This window comes from Bufo bufo, chromosome 8 (assembly GCF_905171765.1).
Source record: "Bufo bufo chromosome 8, aBufBuf1.1, whole genome shotgun sequence".
NCBI classification, from domain to species: Eukaryota; Metazoa; Chordata; class Amphibia; order Anura; family Bufonidae; genus Bufo; species Bufo bufo.
In genome coordinates, this window is record NC_053396.1 from 19421236 (window position 1) to 19445160 (window position 23925).

Genomic DNA, 23925 nt, shown 5'->3' on the forward strand with positions numbered 1-23925 from the left:
TATTTAATTTAATTTTTTTGCGATCCCATTGACTTCAATGGGTCTGTGATCCGCATTTTGCGGCCAAGTATAGGACATGATCTATCTTTTTGCAGACATACGGATGCGACACAGTTGTGTGCATGAGGCCTAATACCATTTATTGGGAATGGGGTAGAGCTGTGGCTCCGGGTCCTAAGGCAGCCACATGTGGTGGCCTCCTCTGTGTAGTGTCCGTCGCTCATTACTTTCTGTACGTCTACTGCTACTTACCTCCATCTCTCCGTTTCCTGCGCAGTTCCTCCAAAGCCCCCGCACCTCCAGAGCGTGAGAAGACCCCGGCCTCCTGGTCACATTCCTCCACCCCCTTCGCGTCCACTGCCTGCAGATCCTCGCCTTGCAAGGGTGTCCCTGCGCCACGAGAACAAGGATGGGACACCCTCTGCAGTTACCTCCCTGATTGAGAAATTTGAAAGGTGAGTGATAACGATATTAATGTGATAGTTAGTTAGCGGCTGCAGGTGTGCTATGACGCAATCTATGAACGGCTGAACATAAGATATCTCTACCGATCCCCCGATACACATGCACGTGCTGCGAGTGGGAGATAGAAGATAGCCGCTGCCAGACTTCCACTAGCTTACATAGTTGAAAAAAGACATACGTCCATCAAGTTCAACCAAGGGATCGGTGGGGACGCGAATCCCAAAAGGAATTGAGACTCCAATTTCTAAACGTTTTCATTGGCATTATTGTTTTTTATTTTTAAGAATTCGTCTAAACCCTTTTTGAAACTGCCCACTGTTGCTGCTGTGACCACGTCCTGAGGAAGTCTATTCCACAGCTTCACAGTTCTTACTGAAAAGAAGCTTTGACGCTTCCGGAGACTGAACTTTTTCTCTCTCTGATCAGTTGTCTTTTGAGCGCATTTTACATGGAACAGCTTTTCACCGTAATTTTTGCATGGCCCATTTATATATTTGTATAGGTTAATCATGTCCCCCCTTAGACGTCTCTTCTCAAGACTAAATAAATTCCATTATTTTAATCTTTCTTCATAACTAAGACCCTCCATTCCCCTTATCAGTTTAGTCGCTCTCCTCTGTACTTTTTCCAGCTGCAGGGCATCCTTTCTATGGACTGGTGCCCAGAACTGAACTGCATATTCCAGATGAGGCCGCACCAGCGCTTTGTAAAGTGGTAATATTACATCCCTGCCCCGCGAGTCCATGCCTCGTTTAATGCATGACAATATCCTAGTGGCCTTAGAAGCAGCTGATTGACATTGTGTGCTGTAATTTAATCTACCATCTACAAGGACACCCAAATCCTTCTCTATAAGTGACTCTCCCAGTGCTACATCCCCTAGGACAGTGGTGGCGAACCTATGGCACTGGTGCCAGAGGCGGCACTCGGAACCCTCTCTGTGGGCACCCGCACCATGGAAAAAGTCTAAGGTGTACCAATATGCCATAGACTTTTCCTGCCATTTATCAGCGCAGGGCGCACTATGAACAGCACAGGCAGTGCATTGAATGTAGGCAGGATATTATAGCTAAATTATAAAAGTACATGGAAGATATACTATATTGGTATTCATATTCAGGCTCGGACTGGCCCACAGGGGTACAGGTGAATGCCCCGGTTGGCCCCTGAGCAAGGTAGGCCCCTAGTCTCCCACCCCCTGCACAAGTGGCTCATAGCACAGTAGACTTACTGCACTACATACATATATTCAATGTACAGCACCTCAACCAGCCGATGCATATAAAAAAAACTTGTTAGATTATTTATTATATTTGAATAGATCCGTATGGTGGGCCCCCAAAATAAATTTTACTGGTGGGCCCTAGGTACCCCAGTCTGACACTGTTCATATTAAATTGCAGTGTTGACACTTTGTGATAAATAAGTGGGTTTTGGGTTACAGTTTGGGCACTCGGTCTGTAAAAGGTTCGCCACCACTGCCCTAGGACATATGAAGCACAGAGATTATTACTACCAAGATGCAGAACTTTACATTTGTCCACGTTGAACCTCATTTGCCAAGTTGATGCCCAATCACTCAGAGTGTTCAAGTCAGCTTGTAGTATATGGAAATCTTCCATAGACCGTACAGTTCTACACAGCTTAGTGTAATCTGCAAAAATAGATATGGTGCTATTAATCCCGTCCTCAATATCAATAAATAAATTAAATAATAGAGGGCCCAGCACTGAACCTTGGGGTCACCTATTAAGCGTCTATGAGGGACAGTATCAAAAGCCTTAGCAAAATCCAGAAACACTACATCCACAGCCGCCCCTCTGTCCAGGCTTCTACTCACTTCACTACATCCACAGCCACCCCTCTGTCCAGGCTACTACTCACCTCACTACATCCACAGCCGCCCCTCTGTCCAGGCTACTACTCACCTCACTACATCCACAGCCGCCCCTTTGTCCAGGCTACTACTCACCTCACTACATCCACAGCCGCCCCTCTGTCCAGGCTACTACTCACCTCACTACATCCACAGCCGCCCCTCTGTCCAGGCTTCTACTCACCTCACTACATCCACAGCCGCCCCTTTGTCCAGGCTACTACTCCCCTCACTACATCCACAGCCGCCCCTCTGTCCAGGCTACTACTCACCTCACTACATCCGCAGCCGCCCCTCTGTCCAGGCTACTACTCACCTCACTACATCCGCAGCCGCCCCTCTGTCCAGGCTACTATTCACCTCACTACATCCACAGCCGCCCCTCTGTCCAGGCTACTACTCACCTCACTACATCCACAGCCGCCCCTCTGTCCAGGCTTCTACTCACCTTACTACATCCACAGCCGACCCTCTGTCCAGGCTACTACTCACCTCACTACATCCACAGTCGCCCCTCTGTCCAGGCTACTACTCACCTCACTACATCCACAGACGCCCCTCTGTCCAGGCTTCTACTCACCTCACTACATCCACAGACGCCCCTCTGTCCAGGCTTCTACTCACCTCACTACATCCACAGCCGCCCCTCTGTCCAGGCTACTACTCACCTCACTTACATCCACAGCCGCCCCTCTGTCCAGGCTTCTACTCACCTTACTACATCCACAGCCGCCCCTCTGTCCAGGCTACTACTCACCTCACTATATCCACAGCCGCCCCTCTGTCCAGGCTACTACTCACCTCACTACATCCACAGCCGCCCCTCTGTCCAGGCTTCTACTCACCTCACTACATCCACAGCCGCCCCTCTGTCCAGGCTACTACTCACCTCACTATATCCACAGCCGCCCCTCTGTCCAGGCTACTACTCACCTCACTACATCCACAGCCGCCCCTCTGTCCAGGCTACTACTCACCTCACTACATCCACAGCCGCCCCTCTGTCCAGGCTTCTACTCACCTCACTACATCCACAGCCGCCCCTCTGTCCAGGCTTCTACTCACCTCACTACATCCACAGCCGCCCCTCTGTCCAGGCTTCTACTCACCTCACTACATCCACAGCCGCCCCTCTGTCCAGGCTACTACTCACCTCACTACATCCACAGCCGCCCCTCTGTCCAGGCTACTACTCACCTCACTACATCCACAGCCGCCCCTCTGTCCAGGCTACTACTCACCTCACTACATCCACAGCCGCCCCTCTGTCCAGGCTTCTACTCACCTCACTACATCCACAGCCGCCCCTCTGTCCAGGCTACTACTCACCTCACTACATCCACAGCCGCCCCTCTGTCCAGGCTACTACTCACCTCACTACATCCACAGCCGCCCCTCTGTCCAGGCTACTACTCACCTCACTACATCCACAGCCGCCCCTCTGTCCAGGCTACTACTCACCTCATAAAAACAAATCAGGTCTGACAACTTCTGTCCTTGGTAAGCCCACGCTGGTTATCACTTAGTATATTATTTACAGTCACATACTCCTGTATTTAGTCCCTTAAGATTCCTTCAAACATTTTTCCCACAACAGAAGCTAAACTAAGTGGTCTATAATTACTTGTGGAGGACCTTGATCCTTTTTTGAATATGGGCACCACATTTGCCTTGCACCAATCACTTGGCACTGTACCAGTACCTAGAGAATCTTTAAAAATTATAAACAGGAGCACAGTAATGACTGAACTGAACTCTTTAAGCACTCTTGGGTGTAATCCATCTGGACCAGGAGCCTTGTTCACATTTACCCTATTTAACTTCTCTTGGACCATATCTACTGTTAGCCAATTGCGTATATATCACTGGATGTACTAACAGCCCCAGCACCACAGATATCAGCTCCTTTCTCTTCATTTGTATATACAGAGCTAAAAAAACTATTTAGGAACTCTGCCTTTTCCTTATCTTCAGTGACTACCCCCCTTTACCATTATTTAGGGAACCTACCTGCTCAGACCTCGGTTTTTTAGCATTTATATATCTAAAAAACTTTTTGGGATTTTTTTTGCTTTCTTTTGCTACTTGCTGTTCATTTTGTATCTTTGCTAATTTAATCTCCTTTTTGCAGATTTTATTAGGCCCTTTGTAATCTTCAAACGCTACAGCTGACCCCTCAGATTTGTATTTTTTAAATGCTCTCTTTTTGTCTTTTATTGCCCTTTTTACAGTAGCTGTAAGACATGGGGGGGGGTTTAATTTTAGCCGTTTATACTTGTTACCTAAAGGGATAAATTTTTTAGTGCAATTACTCAATGTGGATTTAAAGCTCTCCCATATATACTCTGTATTAATCTGTGACAGTAGCTGCTCCCAGTCTATGCCCTGAAATGCTGCCCTCAACCCAGGGAAATTAGCCTTTTTTAAATTCAGTGTCTTTGTTCTGCCTGACAGTTTAGGGCTCTTTCACACTTGCGTTGTTCTGTTCCGGCATAGAGTTCCGTCGTTGGGGCTCTATGCCGGAAGAATCCTGATCAGGATTATCCCCATGCATTCTGAATGGAGAGAAATCCGTTCAGGATGCATCAGGATGTCTTCAGTTCCGGACCGGAACGTTTTTTGGCCGGAGAAAATACCGCAGCATGCTGCGCTTTTTGCTCCGGTCAAAAATCCTGAACACTTGCCGCAAGGCCGGATCCGGAATTAATGCCCATTGAAAGGCATTAATCCGGATCCGGCCTTAAGCTAAACGTCGTTTCGGCACATTACCGGATCCGACGTTTAGCTTTTTCTGAATGGTTACCATGGCTGCCAGGATGCTAAAGTCCTGTTTGCCATGGTAAAGTGTAGTGGGGAGCGGGGGAGCAGCATACTTACCGTCCGTGCGGCTCCCGGGGCGCTTCAGCGTGACGTCAGGGCGCCCCACGCGCATGGATGATGTGATCGCATGGGGCGCTCTGACGTCATTCTGGAGCGCCCCGGGAGCCGCATGGACTGTAAGTATACTGCTCCCCCGCTCCCCACTACTACTATGGCAACCAGGACTTTAATAGCGTCCTGGCTGCCATAGTAACACTGAACGCATTTTGAAGACGGATCCGTCTTCAAATGCTTTCAGTTCACTTGCGGTGTTACCGATCCGGCGGGCACTTCCGGTAAATGGAGTACACGACGGATCCGGACAACGCAAGTGTGAAAGAGGCCTTACTTCTAATAGTTTAGGGGGAATATAATTATATCACCTAGTGTTTCTCGAACAGTAACATTACCAACAAGCTCTGCATCATTAGAATTTACCAGATCCAACAGGGCATCGCCCCTAGTGGGAGATTCTACAGACTGGCCCATAAAGTGGTCCTGCAGCAAGTTGAGGAATTTTCTCCTCTTTGCGGTTGAGACAGAACCATGACCCCAGTCAATATGTAATCCTACTGCAGATTCGCTGTCTCTGAATATTGAATTCTACCTAGATTTCAATATTCAGAGACAGCGAATCTGCAGTAGAATTACAGTATTAGCCAGGGCACTATTTTAAGTTAGAATCAGCCAGTTAGTCTATTCAGCAGTTACACATAGGAGTGTGTGCAGTGTGATTTAAATTCGAGGGATTGCAGGTCTGACAGCTATTGATAAACAGTGATGGCCAGTTCGCCGAGCAGCTGTGTGTACGAACACAATGACACACAAGTCCGGCGAGGCACAGGTAAGGGCCGGTCTGAAACAAATGCGGTCACCGGGAGCAGGCAGTTTTGAGAACAGCCTGATGAAGGCCCCCGGCTGCTGTTTTCGGACCGCATTTCTTTCAGACCGGTTAGGCCTAGTTCACACGATCGTTTTTTTTGCGAGTGTACGGGCCGTTTTTTTGTGTTCCATATACTGTCCGTTCAGCATTAAAAACGGAATGTGTTCCGTAAGCATTCCGTTTTGTTGAAAGATAGAACATGTCCTATTATTGCCCGCAAATCACGTTCCGTGGCTCCTTTCAAGTCAATGGGTCCGCAAAAAAAACGGGACACATACGGAAATGCATCCGTATGTCTTCCGTATCCGTTCCGTGTTTGCTGAACCATCTATTGAATATGTTATGCCCAGCCCAATTTTTTTCTATGTAATTACTGTATATGGCATACGGAAAAACGGAACGGAAAAACGGAAAGGAAACGGAAACACACCGGAACTCAAAAACGGAACAACAGATCCGTGAAAAACGGACCGCAAAAAACTATAAAAGCCATACGTTCGCGTGAACTAGGCCTTAGGTTAAGAGCCTTTTTGGCTTTAATTAAAATGTTACAGATGCGACAGCATACAGTGTGCTGTCCGCATCTTTTATGACCCCATTGAAATGAATGGGTCCACACCCGTTCCACAAAATTGTGGAACGGATGCGGACTCATTCATACAGTCGTGTAAATGAGCCCTAAAGATGTAGGAACCAGAGAGCCGCCAGTTCAGGGCAGACGCAATAGTCAGTCCTATCTATTCGCACATGCAGACGATTAATGTTGTGTCTCCACTTTTCCAGGGAGCCAATCATCCTGCCTGCCGAACGCACCAGTCCGACCTACGACACCGACCCCGAAATCAGCACCACCCCTTCCTTGCACCCTGGCTACACCATGGGAGATCTGGGAAACAAACTCCTCGATTTACTGGAGCCGGAGACGTCACAGTCAAGCCTGGAGAGAAGACGTAGACTTGTCGCAGGAGGGGGAGATGCGGAGGAAAGGGGGGAGCAGGACTCTTTGGGGAAACTGGCCAACAGGGACAGCGGCATTGACAGTATCAGTTCTCCATCCACCAGCGAGGAGATGTGCTTCCTCGGAGAGGTGGAGGAGGGTGGGAGAGAAGAGATGGAGCCCCCTCATATCACAGTACAGCACAGCTCACCTCGAGACTCGGAAGGTGACAGCGACATGGAGGACGGTAGCGGTGGAGAAGAAGAACTGACTCCTACAAGACTGGATCCATGTGAGGTAAGACGGGGTCATTGTGTTCGTACACACAGCTGCTCGGCATGTGTCTGAGGAACACAAGATCTGTCCAATCCAACCGGGACTGGAACGCATTCGTCTTATCACACTTATCATTCCAAGCTACGAAGCCACTTTGGAAAAAAATTTGAAGTCTCTTTTCATTATTATTATTATTTTTTAAATCCGACAGCTGACAGAACTGCCCATGGACCATAAGGGATCACTCCGGTCATAGTGGTCGTCTCGTTAGGGAAAATAGACATCCACTCTCTATGAGCCAGAGTGGCGAGCGACTCTGGAGGACCTGAGCTGTCCATGTGGCCATGCATCGGAATGGCTTCCACGTAATACTATGTTTCTTACAGTGCAAATAGTTTTCCCAGGGAGCAATCCTCCATATCGTCGGAAAACATCTTTGCTGGTCACATAAAATCATAATGCTCATCAGATCGTTGGAAATCCTTATCTTAAAGGGGTTGGCGCATCTTATACATTGGGGGCATATCGCTAGGATATGCCACCCATGACTGATAGCTGCAGGTCCCAGAGATGGGACCCGCACCTATCTTTAGAACGTAGCGCGCAAAGTGTAGGTGAACAGACTGCGCATGCACGGCCGCGCTTCATTCATTTCTATCGGACTGCTGAAAATAGCCGGGCACTGGCTCTGTCACCCCCATAGAAGTGCATGGAGCTGTGGGTGCCCTTCCCATTAGTTTCTATAAGACTTCCGAAAATAGCTGAGCGCACCGCTTAGCTATTTTCAGCGTTCCCATAGAAATAAATGCACATGCGCGTTGCACTCTCCTTCACTTTGCAGACTCCTTTCTAGAGATAGGTGCTGGTCCCAGAGGTGGAACCAAGATGGGACAACTTATGGTCAGCTTAAAGGGATTGTCCACTCCTTTAATTAGGGATGAGCGTAGCAAGCTTCGGGTCCTAGAGTCGAAGCCGCTTCACTCAAGATTTCAGCTTAATGCTGTACGGAGATCCGTCTCCGTACAGCATTAAAATGTATGGCCTCCGACGAGGCGAAGCCAGTTATTCCCGAAGTCTCGCGAGACTTTGGTGAATAACTTCGGTATTTGATTTATTAAACAGAAAAAAAACTTGGATCCGAACTCGGCTTCAAAGTGTTCAAATGGTTTTTCAGTTTGAAAATCAAATACCGAAGTCTCTCAAGACTTCGGGAATAACTGACTTCACCTCATCGGAGGCCGTACATTTTAATGCTGTACGGCGACGGATCTCTGTACAGCAGTAAACTGGAAGATTTGAGCGAAACGACTTCGGATATAGGATCCAGAGCTCGCTTCGCTCATCACTAATATTAATGGACTGTCCTGAGGACAACCCCTTTAAAGAGGACCCGTCATCTCTCCTGGCATACCACTTGTTTTAGACCATATTTGTATTCCCCATGCAATAACAATTTTTTAGCACCTTTTCCTAAAATTCTGCGTTGTCATTCCCATGTTACTCCTCCTGGAAATTCATGGATAAATTGACATTGGGGTATCACTAATTAGCGGTGTGTCACTACACGCTCTGACATTGTCCAGTAAGTGCTGATGACGTCAGACTGTGTAGGGACACATCGAGAAGGGGAGAAGTCCATTAATCCATGCCTTTAGCAACATGCTAATAAAAGATGAGTTATTTCATGGGGAATACATCTATTTCATGAGGCAGACATTAGGAGAGCCGACGGGTAATATTTACCTCCTATGTGGAAGTTCCCGGCAGTTCCGAGATGCTGATTACTTACAGGCATGGTGGTCGTCCAATGAACAATGTATGATCACTGGGGGGTCTGATGATGGGGACCCCCACCACTCACTAAGCAGGGGTCCCCAAGTCCTCTGTGTGAATGGAGCGGTAATATGTACATGTGACTCCCTGCTCCATGCTGTAATGCTGGACAGTAAATTGGGCGGGGGTCACACAGGCGCTCGCACAAAAGAGTCCAGGACCCCCTGTTCTCAAGATCAGTGTGGATCCCGGTGATTGGACCCTAAAAAAATCATATATTTATATACAGCCCCTTTAATGCCAGCTAATACAGACACGTCATACCAGCTTCTGGCTGAGCATGCTGACGGAAAGCACCAGGCAGAATACCAGGGCACGGTGCTGCCCGTATGACACAAGGGTCATGGCCATTCATGCCTGTTACCTCCTACTGCAGCTCTCCTAGCGGGCATATAAATATGTGACTAATCCGTACTTAAAACAATAGCAGAGGTGGAGGAGAAATGACTAACGTAATTGTGGGTGAGGCGTCCACATTGCACGTCTACAGAACCATACATAACAGCCTAGTCATGGGGGGGGAAGGAAATAGATCTGGTTTATACACTCCTATGCATTGGGTTGATCCATTTTTCATTTCCAAATTATGACTCCTTTAATTGGCCCGGGGTCTCTTTGAGCTCAGGATCTATGATGCTGGGGGACTGTTTGGGCTCAGGATCTAGGATGCTGGGGGCTGTTTGAGCTCAGGATCTAGGATGCTGGGGGCTGTTTGAGCTCAGGATCTATGATGCCGGGGGGCTGTTTGAGCTCAGGATCTATGATGCTGGGGGGACTGTTTGAGCTCATGATCTATGATGCCGGGGGGCTGTTTGAGCTCAGGATCTATGATGCCGGGGGGCTGTTTGAGATCAGGATCTAGGATGCCGGGGGGCTGTTTGAGCTCAGGATCTATGATGCTGGGGGGCTGTTTGGGCTCAGGATCTATGATGCCGGGGGGCTATTTGAGCTCAGGATCTAGGATGCCGGGGGGCCGTTTGAGCTCAGGATCTATGATGCTGGGGGGACTGTTTGAGATCAGGATCTAGGATGCTGGGGGGACTGTTTGAGCTCAGGATCTATGATGCTGGGGGGCTGTTTGGGCTCAGGATCGATTATGCCGGGGGGCTATTTGAGCTCAGGATCTAGGATGCCGGGGGGCCGTTTGAGCTCAGGATCTATGATGCCGGGGGGCTGTTTGAGCTCAGGATCTATGATGCCGGGGGGCTATTTGAGCTCAGGATCTAGGATGCCGGGGGGCCGTTTGAGCTCAGGATCTATGATGCCGGGGGACTGTTTGAGCTCAGGATCTAGGATGCCGGGGGGCTGTTTGAGCTCAGGATCTAGGATGCCGGGGGGCCGTTTGAGCTCAGGATCTATGATGCCGGGGGGCTGTTTGAGCTCAGGATCTATGATGCTGGGGGGACTGTTTGAGCTCATGATCTATGATGCCGGGGGGCTGTTTGAGCTCAGGATCTAGGATGCCGGGGGGACTGTTTGAGCTCAGGATCTAGGATGCCGGGGGACTGTTTGAGCTCAGGATCTATGATGCCGGGGGACTGTTTGAGCTCAGGATCTAGGATGCCGGGGGACTGTTTGAGCTCAGGATCTAGGATGCCGGGGGGCTGTTTGAGCTCAGGAGCTAGGATGCTGGGAGTGGGTGTTGAGCTCAGGATCTAGGATGCCGGGGGACTGTTTGAGCTCAGGATCTAGGATGCCGGGGGACTGTTTGAGCTCAGGATCTAGGATGCCGGGGGACTGTTTGAGCTCAGGATCTATGATGCCGGGGGACTGTTTGAGCTCATGATCTATGATGCCGGGGGGCTGTTTGAGCTCAGGATCTATGATGCCGGGGGGCTGTTTGAGATCAGGATCTAGGATGCTGGGGGCTATTTGAGCTCAGGAACTAGGATGCTGGGAGTGGGTGTTGAGCTCAGGATCTATGATGCCGGGGGGTTGTTTCAGCTCAGGATCTAGGATGCCAAAGGGCTCTTTGAGCTCAGGATCTCTGATGCCGGGGGCTGTTAGAGCTCAGGATCTCTGATGCCAGGGGCTGTTGGACGTCAGGATCTCTGATGCCAGGGGCTGTTTGAGCTCAGGATCTCTGATGCTGGGGGGCTGTTTCAGCTGAGGATCTCTAATGCCGGGGGCTGTTGGACATCAGGATCTCTGATTCCGGGGGGGCTGTTTCAGCTCAGGATCTCTGATGCCAATTTGTCTTGGGTGAAGGCCTGAACTCGACTTCTATCAGATACTCTGACGCCAACGCTGTAGCTTGTTAACTGAGCAGATTGAGCTGGCGGTGTTATCTCTGCCTGTTGTGTCTAGAGGTCAAGTCATACACTGAGAATGGAGAGTTACTCATGGGAAATTACCAATAGATGCGACTGCTTGTTCGAAAATCATGTGCCGGGACGTTGCAGGAACGATTGATTACTTTCATACATTCCTACTTATTATCTCAGTCTTATGTCCTTTACAATACCTTTAGGACAGATTGGGGGGCGTCCGTACAGCGCCTCGGGGCAACCATTCATTTGAATGAATTAGTCTCAGAAGAAGAACAATGCATGATGTAGTTTGGTCCATGACGAATGGGTCAGTATGCTATGTGGGTGCATCCCTAATAGCGCACAGACGGAGGAGACTAGCTTACTGTTGGTCTCTGTGAAGATGCAAAATCGGTGATGGATTATAATACTAGTTTCTTTTTATGTGGCAGAGGCGTCTTTGGACCCCTTGATACACCAGGTGAGGGTGGACGGCTATATTTGCACCACCTATGACAAGGGTCAGCAACCTTCAGGACTCCAGCTGTTGCGAAACTACAACTCCCAGCATGCACACTTGCTTGGCTCTTTCTGGAACTCCCATAAAAGTGAATAGAGCATGCTGGGAGTGGTAGTTTCCACAACGGCTCGAGATAGCTGATCCCTGCCCTATAGCTTCTGCAGTTAGTTATTCCCATTCCTTTCAGCAGCCGCTACCCTAGTATATTAGGGAATGAGCAATTCCTTAAAGGGGAAAGGGGGTTGTGCCATCTTGGACTTTGATAGCATATCGTTAGGATATGTCACCAACGTCAGATAGGTGTGGGACCCACCTCTGAGACCCATATCTAGCTCTAAAACGGGCACCCGAAAGTAAAGGAGAACTTTTCTGATTACTGATAACGGCTGCTCTATATTCATTTCTATGGGAGTACCAAAAAAAGCTAAACGCAAGCTATTTTCGGACGTCCCATAGAAATGACGCAGCCGCCGCTCCATTCACTTAAATGGAACTGCCCGAAATAGCCAAGTCTGCTATTTTTGTAACTCCCGTAGAAATTAAATGGGTTCTCCGGGCTCTCCTATATTGATGACCTATCCTCAGGATAGGTCCTCAAAATCAGGTCAGCAGGGGCCCGGCACCCTGCCGATGAACTGTATGAGGAAACGCAGCGCGCATGTGCCATCTTCCTGCTCTGGCAAAAGCAGTGGTGAGAAAGGAGACGGTACGTGCGTACTGCGCGTGACGTCTCCTCTTACATCTGATCTGATATTGATCACCTATCCTGAGGATAGGTCATCAATATTTAAAGCCCGAAGAACCCCTTTGATGAAGGGCGGCCGTGCATGCCCATTCTGGAGATGGGTCCATGTCCAGAGGTGTGGGACCCACAACTATCTGACTTTGTCGGCATATCCTAGCGATATGCCACCAACGTCCCAGATGAGACAACCTCTTAAACCAAAGTGACTAAATAGCTTGTCTTCAGTAAGTTAAAGGCCAAAATCCCGTTCTGTCCCTGCATTGTCATCATCAGAATGCAAGGGGCTGTTTATGGCAGCCTGTATACGGTCCACGGGCCACTGTGGGTGACGGCTGTGTTTGGCTGATCAAGTGTTTCCTAAAAAATTGGAGATCTGCCCATGCTTTCCCAGTTTCAGGTGGGGCTGACGTGAGTAGGATGGCAGGATATACGTACTTATGTCTCTTATTAAACCCCATCTCCCTTCTTACAGTTCACCGCCCGGCAGAAAGTTTATAACATCGCGAATGAGCTGCTTCAGACGGAGAAGGCTTATGTGTCCCGCTTACATCTCTTGGACCAGGTGAGGAAAACCTTCTAAATCATGATATCTTACCTGATCTGTCTGGCAGCAGCTTATTCCTCTCTCCCTATTGGGAACACAGTAACGCTTGGCAAAGCCGAGGATGCATGTTTGGAGAGACAAGTCAAGAGGAAGAGCTTACAGTCACAAGAACATTTGGCCATCATCTCTTTAAGGTGTAGGGAACAGGAATAGGGATGACTTGATCTGCTCTACCCCCACCAAGCCCCCTTACCATCTCCTAAAGTTGTCAACTTTTTTTTTTCAATCAGATATTTTATTAAAGGGATATTTTTATCTGAATTGGACTGTTGCTTTCTTGGCTCCTTCCTTAGCTCCCATAGACCCTAAGGCCTCCTGCACACGAACATGTGCTTCCCGTTGCCGTATTACGGATCCGCAATACATGGGCACCGTACCGTGGCCGTTCCGCATCATGGATGCGGACCCATTCACTTCAATGGGTCCGCAAATCCGGAGATGCGGAATGGTGCGGAACGGAACCCTACGGGAGCACTACGGAGTTTGGTTCCGCAAAAAGATAGAACATGTCCTATTAGCGGAACAGCCGGATCGCGGACCCATTAAAGTGAATGGGTCCGCGATACACTGCGACTGCCCCACGGACGGTGCTCATGCATTGCGGCCTGCATTTTGTGGGCCGCAGCACGACCACGTACACGTTGGTGTGCAGGAGGCCTAATAGAGAGATTTCTGCTTACAAGCAACAGCCGCCTCTCCACTGACTTCTTTGGGGAAAGCTGCCAATGTCAGGGGTCATAGACATCAGATTTGTGTTGGCGGAAGCCACCAATTTTGGCAGGATCCACAGAAATCTCTTTTCGATGCTGCTTGTCTAATGGTTAGAGGAAGGAAGGACTTGAGCTGGTTGGGTTGTAACCTGTGCGATCCATTGTAGCTTTTTGGGATAAATGGTGCCCAGTGCTTTTGAAAGCCACTTATCTCCAGTCCATTCTGAAATAATATATGACCGGCCTTCTGTGTTGTCACACATATAATGGGAAAATGAGTCACCTTTTAAAGGAGAACCCCTCTCCCTTCACAATCGACTTGGCTCAGATTTGCTCCTTTTTTGACTTGGTCCCTTTGATTGCAGATGTTCTGCGCTCGGCTCATGGAGGAGGCTACCACAAAGGGCTCATTCCCTGGTGAAGTAGTTATGGGCATTTTCTCCAATATCTGCTCCATCTACTGCTTTCATCAACAGTTTCTGCTGCCCGAACTGGAGAAACGCATGCAGGAGTGGTGAGTTATCAGGAGGGGACGGACTGTAAGCTCTTGTGCTAGTCACACAGGGGCAATTTACATCAACAGCAATGGATTTCACCCCCCTTAGCTTATACTCTGTAGGGTGGTGATGTCCAATTAACAGCTCTCCCACGGTTGCACAACTACAACGCCCAGCATGCCCTGACAGCCTACAAGCTGAAGATCCATGGGTTGGAGTTCACTGTTTTAGGGCAACACCGCCTTTTGCGTATTTTGCGTCTATCTGACTGATTTTCCCATGTTTTTCCCCATTTAGGGACAGCAACCCTCGGATTGGGGACATTCTACAGAAATTGGCTCCGTTCCTTAAAATGTATGGCGAGTACGTTAAGAACTTTGACAGAGCCATGGAATTGTTGAACACTTGGACAGAGCGCTCATCCCAGTTCAAAAGCATCATCCATGAAGTGCAGGTTAGTGTTCAGGCATTCTCCAGAGAAATGGACTCTGCATTAAGGCTCCATTCACACGTCCGTGGTGTATTGCGGACCCGCAAATTGCGGATCTGCAACACACCCGCCCGGCACCCCTATAGAAATACCTATTCTTGTCCGCAAGCTGCGGACAAGAATAGGACATGTTCTATCTTTTGCGGAGCTGCGGACCTGAAGATCGGGGCCGCGCTCCGCAAATGCAGATGCTGACAGCACACTGTGTGCTGTCCGCATCCATTCCGTCCCCATAGAAAATGAATGGGTCCGCACCCATTCCGCAAAATTGCGGAACGGATGCGGACCCATTTGCGGACGTATGAATGGAGCCTAAAGGGCATCTGTCAGCAGTTTTGTACCTGTGCGCTTGGCAGCTGAAGGCATCTGTGTTGGTCCCGTGTTCATATGTGCCCGCATTGCTGAGAAAGATGAAATTAAAATATATGCAAATGAGCCTCTAGGAGCAACGGGGGCGTCGCCATTACACCTAGAGGCTTTGCTCTCTCTGCAACTGCTGCACCCTCTGCACTTTGATTGCTAGGGCCAGGCAGTGTAAATGTGGCCTTAAAGGTATTTTATTTGTAGTGATTGACCATGAATCCTGCCCTATATATTATATAATCTCTATGAGTTCTAGCACAGAGAAGTCAATGGGCCCCAAGCCAGAAATCTAATTTGGGTTTCTGTCGCTGGTCCATGTCACCACACCTACCCATGATCTCCCCCCCCATTCTAGGATAAGAATAGCCAATATTATAAAAGCGGGAGCCCAGTTACTGTATGGATTTTGCACTGTGACCCAAATATACTTCAAGTGCAAATAAACTGAGGGCCCTATTAGACCACGTGATTTTCGGGCTAATTATTTTTAGCAAATGTACATACGATCGCTTGTTCCCAATAAATGACCTGTATAATCAATCAGCCGATGAATGAGAAAGTGCTCAAAACAACTGCACATATCTCAGCAGCAGCCCTATGGTGTAAGGACCCCATCAAACAACTCTCCATATCTCAGCAGCTGCCCTATGGTGTGAAAACCTTATCAAACAACTGCACATATCTCAGCAGCAGCCCTATGGTGTGAAAACCCCATCAAACAACTCTCCATATCTCAGCAGCAGCCCTAAGGCATGAGGACCTAATCAAACTGCACATATCTCAGCAGCAGCCCTATGGTGTAAGGACCTCATCAAACAACTGCACATATCTCAGCAGCAGCCATATGGTGTGAGGACCCCATCAAACAACTGCACATATCTCAGCAGCAGCCATATGGTGTGAGGACCCCATCAAACAACTCTCCATATCTCAGCAACAGCCCTATGGTGTGAGGACCCCATCAAACAACTCTCCATATCTCAGCAACAGCCCTATGGTGTGAGGACCCCATCAAACAACTCTCCATATCTCAGCAGCTGCTCTATTGTGTGAGGACCTCATCAAACAACTCCATATATCTCAGCAGCAGCCCTATTGTGTGAGAACCTCATCAAACAACTCCACATATCTCAGCAGCCCTACAGTGTGAGGACCCCATCAAACAACTGCACATATCTCAGCAACAGCCCTACAGTGTGAGGACCCCATCAAACAACTCTCCATATCTCAGCAGCAGCCCTAAGGCATGAGGACCTAATCAAACTGCACATATCTCAGCAGCAGCCCTATGGTGTGAAAACCCCATCAAACAACTCTCCATATCTCAGCAGCAGCCCTAAGGCATGAGGACCTAATCAAACTGCACATATCTCAGCAGCAGCCCTATTGTGTGAGGACCCCATCAAACAACTGCACATATCTCAGCAGCAGCCCTACGGTGTGAGGACCCCATCAAACAACTGCACATATCTCAGCAGCTGCCCTATGGTGTGAAAACCCCATCAAACAACTCTCCATATCTCAGCAGCAGCCCTAAGGCATGAGGACCTAATCAAACTGCACATATCTCAGCAGCAGCCCAATGGTGTAAGGACCTCATCAAACAACTGCACATATCTCAGCAGCAGCCCTATTGTGTGAGGACCCCATCAAACAACTCTCCATATCTCAGCAGCAGCCCTACGGTGTGAGGACCCCATCAAACAACTGCACATATCTCAGCAGCTGCCCTATGGTGTGAAACCCCCATCAAACAACTCTCCATATCTCAGCAGCAGCCCTAAGGCATGAGGACCCAATCAAACTGCACATATCTCAGCAGCAGCCCTATGGTGTAAGGACCTCATCAAACAACTGCACATATCTCAGCAGCAGCCCTATTGTGTGAGGACCCCATCAAACAACTCTCCATATCTCAGCAGCAGCCCTACGGTGTGAGGACCCCATCAAACAACTGCACATATCTCAGCAGCTGCCCTATGGTGTGAGGACCCCTTTAAACAACTCTCCATATCTCAGCAGCTGCCCTATGGTGTGAGGACCCCATCAAACAACTCTCCATATCTCAGCAGCTGCCCTATTGTGTGAGGACCTTATCAAACAACTGCACATATCTCAGCAGCAGCCCTACGGTGTGAGAACCTAATCAAACAACTCCACATATCTCAGCAGCAGCCCTATTGTGTGAGAACCTCATCAAACAACTCCACATATCTCAGCAGCAGCCTTATTGTGTGAGAACCTCATCAAACAACTGCACATATCTCAGCAGCAGCCTTATTGTGTGAGAACCTCATCAAACAACTCCACATATCTCAGCAGCAGCCCTATGGTGTGAGGACCCCATCAAACAACTCTCCATATCTCAGCAACAGCCCTATGGTGTGAGGACCCCATCAAACAACTCTCCATATCTCAGCAGCAGCCCTATTGTGTGAGGACCCCATCAAACAACTCCACATATCTCAGCAGCTGCCCTACGGTGTGAGGACCCCATCAAACAACTGCACATATCTCAGCAGCAGCCCTACAGTGTGAGAACCTAATCAAACAACTCCACATATCTCAGCAGCAGCCCTATGGTGTGAGGACCCCATCAAACAACTCTCCATATCTCAGCAGCTGCCCTATTGTGTGAGAACCCCATCAAACAACTCCACATATCTCAGCAGCAGTCCTACGGTGTGAGAACCCCATCAAACAACTGCACATATCTCAGCAGCAGCCCTATTGTGTGAGAACCTCATCAAACAACTCCACATATCTCAGCAGCAGCCCTATTGTGTGAGAACCTCATCAAACAACTCCACATATCTCAGCAGCAGCCTTATTGTGTGAGAACCCCATCAAACAACTGCACATATCTCAGCAGCTGCCCTATGGTGTGAGGACCCCATCAAACAACTCTCCATATCTCAGCAACAGCCCTATTGTGTGAGGACCCCATCAAACAACTCCACATATCTCAGCAGCAGCCCTACGGTGTGAGGACCCCATCAAACAACTGCACATATCTCAGCAGCAGCCCTACGGTGTGAGAACCTAATCAAACAACTCCACATATCTCAGCAGCAGCCCTATGGTGTGAGGACCCCATCAAACAACTCTCCATATCTCAGCAACAGCCCTATGGTGTGAGAACCCCATCAAACAACTCCACATATCTCAGCAGCAGCCCTACGGTGTGAGGACCCCATCAAACAACTCCACATATCTCAGCAGCAGTCCTACAGTGTGAGAACCCCATCAAACAACTGCACATATCTCAGCAGCAGCCCTATTGTGTGAGAACCTCATCAAACAACTCCACATATCTCAGCAGCAGCCCTATGGTGTGAGGGCCCCATCAAACAACTCTCCATATCTCAGCAGCAGCCCTACAGTGTGAGGACCCTATCAAACAACTCCACATATCTCAGCAGCAGCCCTACAGTGTGAGGACCCCATCAAACAACTGCACATATCTCAGCAGCAGCCCTACGGTGTGAGGACCCCATCAAACAACTCCACATATCTCAGCAGCAGCCCTACGGTGTGAGAACCTCATCAAACAACTCCACATATCTCAGCAGCTGCCCTATTGTGTGAGAACCTCATCAAACAACTCCACATATCTCAGCAGCAGCCTTACAGTGTGAGGACCCCATCAAACAACTCCACATATCTCAGCAGCAGCCCTACAGTGTGAGGACCCCATCAAACAACTGCACATATCTCAGCAGCTGCCCTACAGTGTGAGGACCCCATCAAACAACTCCACATATCTCAGCAGCAGCCCTACAGTGTGAGGACCTCATCAAACAACTGCACATATCTCAGCAGCAGCCCTACAGTGTGAGGACCCCATCAAACAACTCCACATATCTCAGCAGCAGCCCTACGGTGTGAGGACCCCATCAAACAACTCCACATATCTCAGCAGCAGCCCTACGGTGTGAGGACCCCATCAAACAACTCCACATATCTCAGCAGCAGCCCTACAGTGTGAGGACCCCATCAAACAACTTGACATATCTCAGCTTCCTGAGGGTCTCCATGGAGGCAGACGTTCGCTGATCGCTGGGTTTCCTGGGGCCGCTGCCTGTAATTATGATGCATTTTTCCATACAATAAAAAAAAAAAATCCCAATTTTTTTTTTTGTGGTCTGTATTGAAGCCGATACGTGGCCTCTGCAGCCACGCCGTCCTGATGATCCATCATCCTCCATATCACACTATGAGATGCCGGGCGCAGTAATGACCCTGGCTGAGCTCTGGGGATTTTTCCTCCCATTTTATGACCAGATGCAGAGATTGGAGGGGGGAGAAGGGATTTTTGGCTGCCGTGTGAAGACTCGGAGCCTGTGACCTTCCCCTATGTCCCGGGGACAGGCTCTGGAATCAGTCGGCCTCCTGTTGTGTGACTCTTCCCTGTCACTTTTATGAGTTAAATGTCACCTGTGTTTTTACGTAATTAAAGGGAGGAATTTTGAAGTCGGTCTGCGGTGCGTACGGTGGGTGAGGCCGAATTCCTCAGGCCCCGTCTTACCCACAATAACGTGCGGACTAGAATTTCTTGCTGAAATATAAAAAGCGATGTATTCGAGGGCTTGTTAACCGCCTTTCCACACAAAGTTCATGTTAAGTAGGCTGGATCGATCTCGAGACCCTCCCGAAAAAAAAAACGTGAATTTACATCTGCAATCATTCACCAAGAAGTCCTTCGGCCTCCCATATAAACCTATGAGTATGTTTGGGCTGTTGCCTAGCAACAGCTGCTGAAGGCCATGGGTGACCATCTTGGATCACTCCCAGGTGAGCAATGATGACATCTGCCACTTGATCTGATATTGATGACCTATCCTGAGGACAGGTCATCAACATTAGAAGCCCGGAGGTCATCAAAATAAGCCCTCTCGGTAGCCAAGAAAAGGGGGTTTTAGGATGGGGCCCCACGTCACACCCCCTCGTAGTGTTCTGCACAGACAAAGAATTGGTTGTAGATAGAAATGGCAGCCATGTTGTTTTTTTCCCCCCTGTAATCTATAGATTGTGCCCCTCCCTTTTATGGCGCCCTAAACAGCTGCCTACTCCACACGCCCCTTAGAGCGACATTTTGTGCCGCCGTTTATTAAATTATTTTACGAGCCTGTAAATGGAAATCCCCACAGCTGCCCTTGAATCCTGTCGACAAAGCTAAACGGCAATCTATAAGTTACCTATAGGGCCAGGACTATTGTAAGGCAGGCTGCAGCCTGTCGGCCTCCTGCGCAGGTGATGGCTCCACGCATAGCGAGCGCAGCGCTGCGATTATTGCTTCCAGCCCTTGTAGACATTGTATTCACTGTAGACATTGCTCCTGTGTTTCAGAAGGAGGAGGCCTGTGGTAACCTGACATTACAGCACCACATGCTGGGGCCTGTCCAGAGGATTCCACGTTATGAGCTTCTCCTCAAGAATTATCTCCAGAAACTGGCGGAGGATTCCAGAGACCGGAGGGATGCGGAAAGTACGTTACAGGAGCGGGGCTTCCTAGGAGATGAGGGTCTTCGCTAAATTCCATATGTTCACACGCAGATTTCATGTAGGAAATCCACGTGCAAATTCGCTGCTAGGATATCCACACCATAGTTTATAAGCAACAGCCTATTACGCCCTGCTGTGGGTTCTGCGGCTGGAAGTCACATGAAGATTAAAGGGGTTCTCCGCATAGATCATCAATATCAGATCGGCGGGGTGTCAGTTGTCGGACCCCCGTTGATAGGATATTGATGACCTATCTGGAGAACCCCTTTAATCTTCATGCGACTTCCAGCCGCAGAACCCACAGCTGTATGAAGGGAAGGCGCTCGCAGTGCACGCTTGCCGTCTCCCTTCTCTCTTCCTGCTCGCCATAGATATAGCAGGAAGGGAGACGGCACGTGCACGCCTTCCCTTCATACCGCTGATCCCCCACCGATCTGATATTGATGACCTATCCTGAGGATAGGTCACCAATATTGAAAGCTCGGAGAACCCCTTTAAAGGGGTTGTCCTCAGGTTAGGTCATCAATATCAGATTGGCGGGAGTCTGACTCTCAGCGCCCTCGCCAATCAGCTGGTACGAGCGCTGCTTTCCCTTAAAATCAGCACCCTCGCCAATCAGCTGGTACGAGCGCTGCTTTCCCTTAACTGTTTACCCACTCGCTGTCGACATTGGAGCAGCGAGCGTATGTAATTAGGGAGAGTATGCAATTCAATGGGAAGGAGCAGTTATAAGTCAAGTCAATGGGACGGAGGAGCCACACTGATCAGACACTTGTCCCACATCCTGTGGCTATTAAATGCTGCTCCTCCTGAAGTTGCCCATACACTAGACTTTTTGGAGGCCATTTTTTAAAGCATTTTTTTTTGCCACAGATTGACGCCTTTTCTTGACATAAACGAGCTCGACAACCAGTGAGGGATAGCTGTCAAAAAAGTTGATCAGCCATGTTGGATTTTATTTTTTCGATCCTTTTCGGACACTTTTTAGTTAAAAAGTTCATGGTGAACAACTGATTTGCGTTCCCGGGCTAGAGTACTGATCACGAAGGAGACATTTATCAAGACGGACATGCGCTGCGCCCGGTCCTGAGCTGCCAGCGCGAATCTTTCAATAGCGGAGGCAGACTGCGGGCATCACTTAAAAGTTAGTTATTCCCGGAAGACCCCTTTAAGCATTCGGAGGCATATAGAGTTATCTTCTAGCCCTTAACCTGTCTGCTCCTTAGCATGGATGCATTTAAATGGCGCAATACTGCCCTCGTGTGGTTTCACACTGTATGTGTATGTTAATAAAATGTTAAAGGGAAACTCAAACCTCTGATGTAATAACTTTCTGCTTCCAAAATATGTCTCAGCTGGGGGCTGACACCCCTGTCTTCACCCACTACCATTTAACGAGGAGCAACATTGAATTTTCACTGCTAAATCCGTTTTTCTCCTTGCAGAATCCTTGGATCTTATTGCAACAGCAGCTGAGCATTCGAATGCAGCTATAAGGAAAATGGTGAGTGATTCGTATTATTTTAAGATGCCACCTACGTGTCCTACATGGAAATATTATATTTTTTTTTTCGTTCCTCGCCCCAGATGAGTTACCTAGGCTACAGCGATGCGAGGCTCTTAAAGTCTTCTCCTTCTGGATCATCACAAGTGAGGGTCCTTCGCAGAACGGTGTCATGATCTCATGGTATCTAGGTTTTTAGGACAGGGCAGATCAGGACACGGCTCTGTGCAGGCCTCTTGGTCATCATGACCCAAAGCAGGAAGGCCAGGAGGACCTCAGATGTCCCTCCATCTCCAAAATCTAAGACCGTGTCATGTCTTCTCGCTCCATCCCACAGGAAAGGATGCACAAGCTCTTGAAAGTGTATGAACTCTTAGGCGGGGAGGAAGATATCGTGAGTCCCACCAATGAGCTGATCAAGGAAGGGCATATACTTAAACTGTCCGCAAAGAATGGGACCACCCAGGACCGATACCTCATACTGGTGAGCACGCACTATATACGCCTGGTCCATGGAGGACCATCATTGCCTTAGAGAAAGAAATGCGCTAGCTAACATATCTGTGCAGGGCACAGATATAACTAAAGCCCGGATCCTAATTCTGTCCTGTTAAATCTGTCCACAGTTCAATGACCGCTTGCTGTACTGCGTTCCAAAGTTGCGTCTCATTGGTCAGAAATACAGCGTGAGAGCGAGGATCGACGTGGAGGGGATGGAGGTACGTGTATGATTCGTACATGGCGGTGCATTGCTCGGACGCCTACAGCGCCCTTCACGTGTCTTCTTGTCTCCTCCTTAGTTGAAGCACAGCAGCAGCCCCAACCTCACCAGGACGTTCTTAGTGTCCGGAAAACAGCGTTCCCTGGAGCTACAGGCCAGGTATGACAGATTATAAGGTGGGGACGGAAAGCAATAATACATCGAAATAGACTTTGTGCATTGGGGCCCAGAGGGCTCTTTACAGGCACAGTGCTAGCCAAAAATTAAAGGGGGTCAGCAACTTTGGGTTAGAATCTGGACTGGGGCAAAGACTCACTGCCATAACTCTTCATCTATTAAATACCCTGGGGTCAAGGCTGAGTTGCTCTTTGCCCCCATCCCATACTTACCACACAGCTATGCCCATGGGAGAGCCCCCAAAAATTCACTGGATGCCCTCCAGCAATCACCTCGACCTAGGTGCAAAAAAATGGGTGCCCATTCTCCGTCATACTAGATCAGTGGGGCCCGATGGCTTGTAATGGGTCGGTTGTTTTAAAATAAAATGTGAACAGAGACTAAAATCACCTGGGGGTAGAGTTTAGGCCCATATGCAGGTAACCCAGGTGTAACTCACTGCTCAGGCCTGGCACTGTACAGTTTTGTCAGCCATTTTATTTAAAAAAATTAAATTATTTTATTTTTTATTCCCCCCCCCCCCCCCTCCTTTTTATAGAACCGAAGAAGAGAAAAAAGATTGGATCCAGGTAAGAATATCTTCTTTACCAGAGCCCTGGATTAAGGGGCATTCACACGACCTATGTATTTTGAGGTCTGCAAGATGCGGATCCGCAAAATATGAATACCGACCGTTTTTGCAGACCCATTGCCTTCAATGGGTCCGCAGTC

General features: G+C 48.8%; 1 protein-coding gene across 3 annotated transcripts in view; it reads left to right on the top strand.

The window, feature by feature from the left end:
• The window catches only part of FGD1 (FYVE, RhoGEF and PH domain containing 1), a 97213-nt gene that overhangs the window by 66418 nt on the left and 6870 nt on the right, over positions 1 to 23925 (top strand). For all 3 annotated transcript variants that reach the window (XM_040404946.1, XM_040404948.1, XM_040404949.1), the window contains exons 3-13: positions 278 to 455; positions 6867 to 7317; positions 13116 to 13205; positions 14323 to 14471; positions 14752 to 14908; positions 20657 to 20795; positions 22258 to 22316; positions 22654 to 22800; positions 22943 to 23035; positions 23117 to 23196; positions 23753 to 23783. In XM_040404946.1, coding sequence (XP_040260880.1) covers positions 278 to 455; positions 6867 to 7317; positions 13116 to 13205; positions 14323 to 14471; positions 14752 to 14908; positions 20657 to 20795; positions 22258 to 22316; positions 22654 to 22800; positions 22943 to 23035; positions 23117 to 23196; positions 23753 to 23783 — 1574 coding nt within the window. The remainder of the gene's footprint in view (positions 1 to 277; positions 456 to 6866; positions 7318 to 13115; positions 13206 to 14322; positions 14472 to 14751; positions 14909 to 20656; positions 20796 to 22257; positions 22317 to 22653; positions 22801 to 22942; positions 23036 to 23116; positions 23197 to 23752; positions 23784 to 23925) is intronic.